The sequence below is a fragment of the Atta cephalotes genome, assembly GCF_000143395.1.
Source record: "Atta cephalotes unplaced genomic scaffold scaffold00010, whole genome shotgun sequence".
Lineage (NCBI taxonomy): Eukaryota > Metazoa > Arthropoda > Insecta > Hymenoptera > Formicidae > Atta > Atta cephalotes.
In genome coordinates this window covers 6,786,332-6,795,567 of record NW_012130074.1, presented here as the reverse complement: position 1 = coordinate 6,795,567, position 9,236 = coordinate 6,786,332, and the positions used below count along the sequence as shown (strand labels likewise).

Below are 9,236 nucleotides of genomic sequence, written 5' to 3'. Positions count from 1 at the left end.
GAGAGAGAGAGAGAGAAACTTGAATGAAAATTCCCTGTTAACGTCCTTCCTGTGCGATCCACTGACCTAGCGAGCTACATCATAAGTCTTTCGGTAGCCGAAATGGGTCTTCTTGGCTCGCTAAGTCTTCAAGTTTCGACGTGGAATGCGCAATTGATCGTCGTAGTTTAACTCGAAAGTCGGCAACCGACTCTACTTCTTTGATTATGCGAAGAGTTTTACGACAGACTTGCTGAGGAGCAAGGAGAACGAAATGAAGAAAGACAGATAAAGAAAGAGAGAGGAGGAAAAGTCAGTAAATTCTGGACCTTCGACTTTATTGGAATTTTAAGGCAGATCGATTTCAAACATCACAAAAACGAGCATATTGAAATATGATCTGGAGATTCATTTCTTCTCGTTGTATTTTTATAAACGCAATTATATCCTTAGATCATTTTTTTATTATCTTATGCACAATTTACTTTGAATGTCATTTAGATTTCAACAAAAATAATTCGCGTATTCAATAATTAATAATTGTGCAGTACACGAAAAATTAAGTTAATTTAATAATAATTTTCAATGAAAATAATCAAGAAGATTAAAATTCTAATTGAACATATAAGACGCGTCTCTTTGTTTCTTTGTCACTTGAAACATTAAAGAACAGGAATAGAGGAGGAAATTAAATCCGATCCAATTTACAACTTTGATTACCGACATTAGATGTTCATCTCCAACCATTTCTCTATCTCATCTCTGTGCATTTCTCTCTCTCTCTCTCTTTCTCTTTCTCGCTCGCTTTCTCTCATTCAAATCGCGCGATTAAGCGTAAATCGCGAGCAGGTATCTACGATACATCTAGGCCGCTCAAGCTACAACTAAGATCCTTTCCATCGGTATTTCCATTTACGTTTGTTTCGTACAGAAATCCTGAGACTCACTTCATCACGATTATAAACTACGGTCTCTCTAAGTAATCACCGCAGATAAAATCTCCAACTTCTCCGAATAAACTGAAGAGGCTCTCTGAGCATGTACAGCAATGAAAATCGTCGGAAATGTAAGATCTGAGAAGGCGCAAGTAATTATAGGTATAAATGAGCCTATATACATATAGTAATTATACATATATAGAACCTTTAGTCTATAACAAGCAGCTCGAGTAATACATGTGACTTCACAATCATTATTTTTAACATCGCCCTTGCACGTTGTTCGCGCCTTTAATCACATCCAACGCCTATTCATTTATTCATTCATCTAACATATAGAGATAATTCAAGAATTCTCGAGAATTTGAGAGGAAAGACCACCCCTTGAGCGAGGCATGAAATATTCGATTCGAAAGTATTTTCTCCCCCCCCTCTCTCTCTCTCTATCTATCTATCTATCTATCTATCTCTCTTTCGGTTAGCCAAGATTCCTCGGTGGCACTTCGGCCGACTCGTTAGTCATGGTAGTTAGTCATGCTATGTGCATCTCGAGAACGACCAAGAGGAAGACGAGAGAGGCGGAGAGGCGCTTCATTCCGAGAGGGGTTAGCGGGACCAGAGTTATCCTAAGAGGGATAAAGGCCTCGGCAAGCGTCCTTCCTCGCTTCCTCCATTTCCTCTTCTCAGCCGCGAGTATCCCCCTTTTCACCCCTCGAAACCGCACTTCGGAGACTTCGATGCGTTTGAGGCGTGCCGCTGCTGCACGGTGGCTATTTTTGTATGTACATACAGCCTGTGTAACATGTCGGATGCATATAGTTGGCGTCAGAACGGTCGAAAACAACTTTTTTTCTTCGCTTCCGTAGAAAATATTTCTCTCGAGTTTATTTCCATGTAAATTAAAGAACGGTAACAGGTGTATCAGGTTGTTAAGATATTAATAAGATGATTCCAACATTCTGGCTGATAAATCACCGTACGCACTGCGCACATTCAATTTATTATAACAACCTTATTATTATCACCTTCGTGATTTATGTAGAAGTAAGCCTACGGAAAAGTTTCCTGCTAAATAAAAAAAGTGTTCGAACGCCGTTCCAACGCCGATAAATCACGACGTACCTTCACGTGCGTAAACGTCCATATGCGAGTGCCCGTTTTACTTGTTCCCCCGTACGTGCGTGCGAGATATGCGTGTGTTCCACAGCGCCGGTTTCATAACGGCAATACCATCGTTCCCGAAATATTCCCGGCGACTCGAACTCGGAGGAACTCGGGTCGTTCGAGAGACCAAGAATAAAGGCGATTAGATGAATCGCTGCAATAAAGATAAGCCGACGGAAAATAGTTCGCACGAGGAAATACCTTGTCTGCGTTATGAGACCGGCACGTGATTCGTATTGCTCGTATGTGTCGTTCTTACCTTGTCTCCACCCTCGTCCGAACGTCTCTCCGTGTTCTCCAGTTGCCTTGCGTCCTTTCAAGCTTGAAAAAAAAAAAAACAGAAGACCAAAGTACCGTTTTCTCGTCGCGTGGATGTAATGCAATGTACCTTTTCACTACTTTGCTTCCCTCGTATCTCCGTAGCAAATCTGAGTTAACTTGCGTTCTCGGCAGAACGTTGATCGATGTGCCGATTGAAGAAATGAAAAACTGAAAAAAAAAAAAAGAAAACACGATTACTTTTTGTAGTTTATTTATGTTAAAAATCTGGAGCTGGGAATAATTCAACGTATTCATCTTATGCAAGCGCTTTTTTTTTATAAATGTATAAGATAATATACTTAATTTTAATAAAAGCGGAAAATGGTTTCTTTTGCTGTTAATGAAACAATATATTTATAGTTATTTATTGTTAACATTATATTTATATTAAAATTACCGTTTCATATATATATATACAATATTATTTTCATAATTACTTTCGTACATTTATTTTTTTCAATAGTACAAAAACGATTTTTAAAGTTTAAAGCTCTCATTTGTAGAATCATATAATGAGAAATTTATTACTCTAATTGCACGCGAATGCGACATTTCGTTTGTAATAATCTATCGCTGATTGGAAAATTTCTAATAATGAAATAATTATTTTATGCAAGCCATTCTGTTTGAATTATTTAATATTGTTTACCAATACAGCGAATAGCATGATTTAGTTTGAGAATAGGTTTGTTGAACGTTGAAGGAAGGTTCTCGTTTATCATTAAATGTGAATTTGAGGAAGACAAATATTTTCCAGCTTTGACCATATTTGGCGCTTCTCTACTTATGTTATCCACATAAGCGATCTAGTTTAATGAATATTTTCTATCTTGATTACGAGAGAAGCATGTAATTGTTAATGAACTTGTTGGATGCACGATAAACATTGCGTTTTAATGAGCGACGGTACATTGTACATTGCATGTGTATCACCGCACTTTTTAGTAACGTAGTCATATTTAGACCCACTCTCCCGATAAAGAGATCGACTCGTGTAGCTATCAGTGTAGCAAGAAAAAGTGTCGATTCATAATTCTTACTATAATCTAGTCTAGACACTTTTGGACTTTTCTATGTTTAACACTTCGCGCTTGAAATTCTTCTGACCTTTCAAGATGAGCTACGGATTTATACTTACGAAAATGTACGCGCGTACACAGGGTGTCCTCAAGTACGCTTCACACAGCGAGATTCTTTGACTGAAATTTAAAATCAATTAAAAATCAATTTCTCTTTAATAAAAATATCGAGAAACGTTATAACACGTAGATATTATATTGCGAACAATTAAAAATTAAAGAGTCTCTTCGAACTGAACTGCAGTCACGTAGTACGTGTTAAAATCTCGCGCTCCAGTAAATTTCAAGTGAACTTTACTTGAATAAAACTTTAATTAAAAGCTACGTTACAGCAAGTTGTTTATTATTAAATGTTGAAAATTATGGACGTGAATAGTATCTAATGTAATTTTCATCAGAAAAATCAACGAGATTAATCAAAGAGTCTCGGTGGAGCAGTGATGCAAAATTGGGAACAGTTCCCCTGTGTGTACAACATATACAAATCTATACGTATATATATATATATATATATATGCATGCACACGTGTATTCTCAGATATTCGTGTTTGAACAATTTTTTGCGTCAACACGAAATACTTAAAATAATATTTTAAGTAATTACATATACAAAAATTTCGTACATTGCTAAGAAAAATGTTCAAAACGTTTAATAAAATTATATTCAGTAAAAAAAAAACGTGCCAATTATCTACACATACGCAACAAAAGCTTTCAATTTGTAATTCATTATTATATGATGCAATATCGCTTGTCTTCTATTATTTATACTTTTTTATTTTCTATCTTATATTCCTCTTTCCTTTTTATAGTTTATAATTTATAGTTTTCTTGCACAATCCTCTGTGTGTTAGCCAAAATACATGTATCTCCTTCCTTTCGTTTCCATGTAAAATTGAGCAACTATATATATATATATTGCATCTACATTTTAGATGTGCCTACATAACAGATAAAAAAGAGTGAGTTATTTATTTTCATAATAAATAAATACGAAAGTTTTCCAGTTCTATATTTTTTATTTCTGGCAAGACACTTTACTTTTTCCAAAGAAGCGTTTCCCATCTGGAACGTACAAAATAAATATAAGAATCAAGAAAAAGAGAGTTTCGCTCTACTAGATAAATAAAGATGTATGGCTATACTGTACGGTACAAATAGATTTATTTTAGGGATATAAAATCCTATTTAAAAATACCAAGCTCCGAGGACCATAAATTTCAGCGACCTCACTCCCGTAGGAATGCGCAAGAAGTCTCTGAAGTATATGAGTTTAGTTATATCTTGATTTAAGTACCAGATGGTTTTTAATAACTTATGACGAAAACGTTTGTATAGTAATGTATAATTAAAAAAAATAATAATTGGTTAAATATCATTTTAGAAATTGCATTTTACAAAGAAGTGAAATTATCATTTTTAAATATGAATATTTATGAATAGATTGTGTATTTTGAAATTAAGATTTTCCTAAAATTACGCAAAATGATTACTTATAAATCAATTTGTAATTTTAAAGCATATAAATATAGAATTTTTTAATATCTCATTTCTTATTCATATATATTATGAATTCACTTACTAATTAATCTTTTTCTCTTAAGTTGTCTCTTGTCTGAGATGTGATGAGTTTTTCTGCATATATTCACTGATATATGAAACCTATAATTTTTAACATTGAACAGCCTATTAGGAGAGGTTATTATGGTAAAGATATCTTTAGCGGTTTATCTTTCGAGATGACGATTAAATAAAATCTGATGTGTGTTCTGATGGATGGATTTGAACCGGCTTGGCACAAATAGCAACTACATAACTCTCTACGGCCTACGTCACGATCGCCACGATTTACTAAATAAACATAAATTATTTATAAATTGAAAATTAATATCTGCGTGTATCTATATACGTTATATTCATCAATTTAAAAAATTGTTCATATATATAAATTTATTAACTCTGGAATAATTTGTTTTCTTCAGAGAATTTTAGACTCTTCTTGTAAGCAAATATAAATATAAAATTTCAAAAAGTGTTGTAAATTAAAATAAATTGTTATTTTATTAAAATTATTGAAATGTATAATTTGAGACACTTATCAATATATTATGTTCTTATATTGTAATCCCTTTTTTTATATAGATTTTATATAGGTTTTTTTATAATAATCTATGATTTTTTTGTGTAAAAATTTTACATATGTTATGGTACATAACTTTCATAGAAGTTTCGATTTGACAAATTTTCAGACAATTTGTATATTTATTTATTCACATTTTTGTATTAGACAAAAATGTCACAGATAAAGTTCAAAATCTACTCTAGCAGCATTATAAAATTGATTTTGCTGTCCGGTTCTTCTGACCCAAGCACCCTTTTTGAAATAACCCTCTTTTGCCCACGCATGCATTTGCTGACTAGTATGAGGTCCATGTATCTCTGCATTTTCATCTTGTGACCATTTCAAATCCCACGTTACATTTTCTTCTAGAGACATATTTTCTTCTGCATTGCTTGTTTCCGCTGTCTTTCCTTTATAGTACAATATATATTATGTATGGATATGATACACATAAAAAAATGTCTATACAAAAACAAAAAGAAACAATGTATTGTAAAAATGTTTGTCATTAAGTTATATTACCCACCTTTATCAGTGTCATCTAGTTTTGCTTTCTCCTTTTCATCAAAATCATCAGCATACATATCTAGCTCTGCTTCTTGTTTCGAAGGATGTGCATGTTTATCTGCTTGTTCAATCTATAAAATAATATAATTTCTTATAATTAAACTTTAATATACACAATTGAGTTTGTGTCCTGCGCATTTCTTTTCTTTGAAATATTAAAAGCACTTAGCTAATTAATAGTCTCTAGTTGTTATTTTTTTTAAATAACTAAATTATGTATTTAAAATATTATAAATATGTTCTAAAGATAAAGGGATATATAAGAATCACTTAATAATTTTTATATATTTATGAAAATGATGAGAGAAAAATTAACCGGGAACATAAATGATTCGTTATGTATAGCAAAGAAATATCGTATGTACTAAGGATTAAGATAATATGTACTATACACAAATGTTAAGTTTTTACCTTCTTTTTTATTTGTTCATAACTTTCTTGATATATGTTCATATTACCAGTGCGTGTTAATAATTCATTTGCCAGCTCTGTTAACTTTGTTATGTTAATAGAATTTGGGTCTTCCTCTTCTTTACCTGTTTTGGATTCCTTTTTCTTTTTCCACCTTTCAGCTGTAGTCAATTTCTTTTTCCCTTTACCTGGATTGGGACAATTAGCATTATTTATTTGTGATAATTTGAACATATGCTCAATTGCGTTTACCAAGTCTGCATAATGTCTTTGAAACAGTTTCACCAGGTTTAAGATATTCTAAAATTTGTTTATACAATGGAATAGGATCAAACATAATATCTCCCTCATCATCACTATCGCTATCTCCCAATCCATAACTTTTGCTGGACTTGATACTTTTTTGTAAATTAGTGGTAGAACCAGGTTTAACCTGTGAAAAAAACGTATATAATATTTATCGAACACTCAAAATTCATTGAATTATTAAGAAATGATAAATACTGTGTGCTTTGAAATTCCAGAGTATAATATAATTCTTGGAATAATACAAAATTTGTAAAAAAGGAGAATTTTGCATTTTTATACATTAATTCTCAAAAGCAGATTTTATGTTATATTTATTTACCTGGACCCAATCAATATTGTCCAGCCAGTTATCCCTAACTTGCTTCTCTTTCTTCCAAAGGTAATGGCCATCTTTATCAAAATGACCTTCCTCTAACTCCTCTTTCATATTAAATGCTGTAAATCCTACATTTGCTTCTGGTGCCGAGGGTCCATCTTCTGTACCTGTTAGATAAATGTAATTAAGCTATTCCATATATATCAACTTGTACAAAGTAAGAATTTACAATAATAAAAATGATAAATATAACATATTGATTTATCTATATAATATTATATATCTAATTCGAGATACCTTCAAATTCATCTTCATTCATGATATTATAAGTATCTTCATTTACTTCGTCGTCATCTTCATCAGAGTCTAATGAATTCTTAAGTGGTTGCTTATCAGATGTATCTTCCATATCATCAAATTTACGTTTCGACATGGTTTCTTTATGTCACTGACTTTTTTTTATCAAAGATAAGCTTCTACATCAAAGATTTACATTATTCAAAGATTGCAACGTAAATTAAATAATTATTGTGTATTTTAAGATATATATATTAAGATAATATTAAGTGTATCCTATTGAAAAAAATCACATCTTATAGTTGCATATTCATGTAACTGTTGATTAAAACATGTAAATCAAGTAATGGATTGTTCCAAATCACTACATAATTTCTTTATTATATTTTTAAAATTATGTAGAGAAAAGTAGATGATAATATGTTCTTTTTTCTTCTATTTCTATCATTAAATTCTTTAAAATTCAATATTTATAATTATAAAATCACATGAAGGATGAAATTATTTCTAATATCATGTGATTTTTCAAATTACATGATTGTAAAAAATCACATACTGATTTGGAACAATCTGTTATGTGATTTACATGTTTTAATTACATGATTTTTTTTCAGTAGAGTACTATATAATAATTGTTAAATATTCTAAGGTACAACTAAAGATATATTTAAAACACTTCTACAATGATTGAATATTACATACATTTTTCAGAAATAAACTTTTTCGTACTGGACAAAATTCCTTCGTGTTTTGAGGTGACTTGATGTCAAGAGGTTAGTTTATACTCAGATTATATATTGCGACGTTTCCAAATGTCAGTTATTTTATCCGTTATAAAAATTTTGCTCCACAAAGCTCCTTTACGAACATTTTTTTTATTTATAATTATGATTCGCGTGACATTTATTGTCAGGATCGTGAGTAAAATTTTCAAAACAGTATTACTTGGTACAACAATCAGATGGAACTTCCATTTTACTCACTCTCTCCTGTTCTATCTGCTATCTCTATCCCTACCAGTAGTCCCAATTATTTTGCGTTACTCGCCCGCCACCTCGATTTCCATCAATTCTCACGTAACCACGCATGTGCGGAAAGGAAGTGTAAAATTGGAGCAGAGAAATGTGTGTATGTAGTTTTTTAATGATAGAAAATACGTATTTTCATGTATTTGACAATTTTATTTTTTTATAATGGTAATGAATAAACAATTGTTAACATTAACGTAATCAATCGATTGTATATCAAATCTGTTAATCTATTTTTATTTCACGTTAAATAATGGAATATTGTCAAAGTTATTTAAAAATTCATATAAACATAATATTCATACAATTTTCCAGAATTTCATATTGCCAAAAAATATTAAAAATAAATCTTTTATATAATATAGTATAATTACTTAAACTAACACACATTAACGATGCATAGATTTTATTATGCTGTTTTTATATTTGCGTAATCCGCGCGTATTCCTTTTATTTCTAATAGTACAAATTATTATTTTTTAAGTGTACTATTTTTACTAGTACAAAATAATTGCCAATATTCCTTCATATTATTACGCCATTTAAAAAATGCGATTCACTTAATACATCATTATTACAAACTTCCCTCTAATGAGCTTTTGCTGGTAATCTAATTGTTTCACGCTTCCGCTTTGACAATAAAAAGTTATATTTTCAATATATATATATATATATATATATATATATATATATATATATATATAT

General features: G+C 31.1%; 1 protein-coding gene across 1 annotated transcript; it reads right to left on the bottom strand.

The window, feature by feature from the left end:
• Positions 1–5,777: 5,777 nt before the first annotated feature.
• LOC105627835 (CD2 antigen cytoplasmic tail-binding protein 2 homolog) lies at positions 5,778–7,639 on the bottom strand. The gene is made up of 6 exons (XM_012209113.1): positions 7,504–7,639; positions 7,210–7,373; positions 6,834–7,014; positions 6,582–6,769; positions 6,130–6,241; positions 5,778–6,013 (listed from the first exon to the last, which is right to left on the bottom strand). Exons 1-6 carry the CDS (start codon positions 7,637–7,639, stop codon positions 5,778–5,780), a joined length of 1,017 nt encoding a protein of 338 aa, XP_012064503.1.
• Between the last annotated feature and the right edge of the window lie 1,597 nt (positions 7,640–9,236).

What these genes read in the sequence shown, in the direction of transcription:
- LOC105627835 (XM_012209113.1), bottom strand. Translation starts at nt 7,639, where the DNA reads ATGTCGAAACGTAAATTTGATGATATGGAAGATACATCTGATAAGCAA. An exon ending in ACAATATTGATTGGGTCCAG is followed by an intron (nt 7,015 to 7,209) that starts GTAAATAAATAT and finishes TTTTTTTCACAG; the next exon opens with GTTAAACCTGGTTCTACCAC. An exon ending in ATGAACAAATAAAAAAGAAG is followed by an intron (nt 6,242 to 6,581) that starts GTAAAAACTTAA and finishes ATTATTTTATAG; the next exon opens with ATTGAACAAGCAGATAAACA.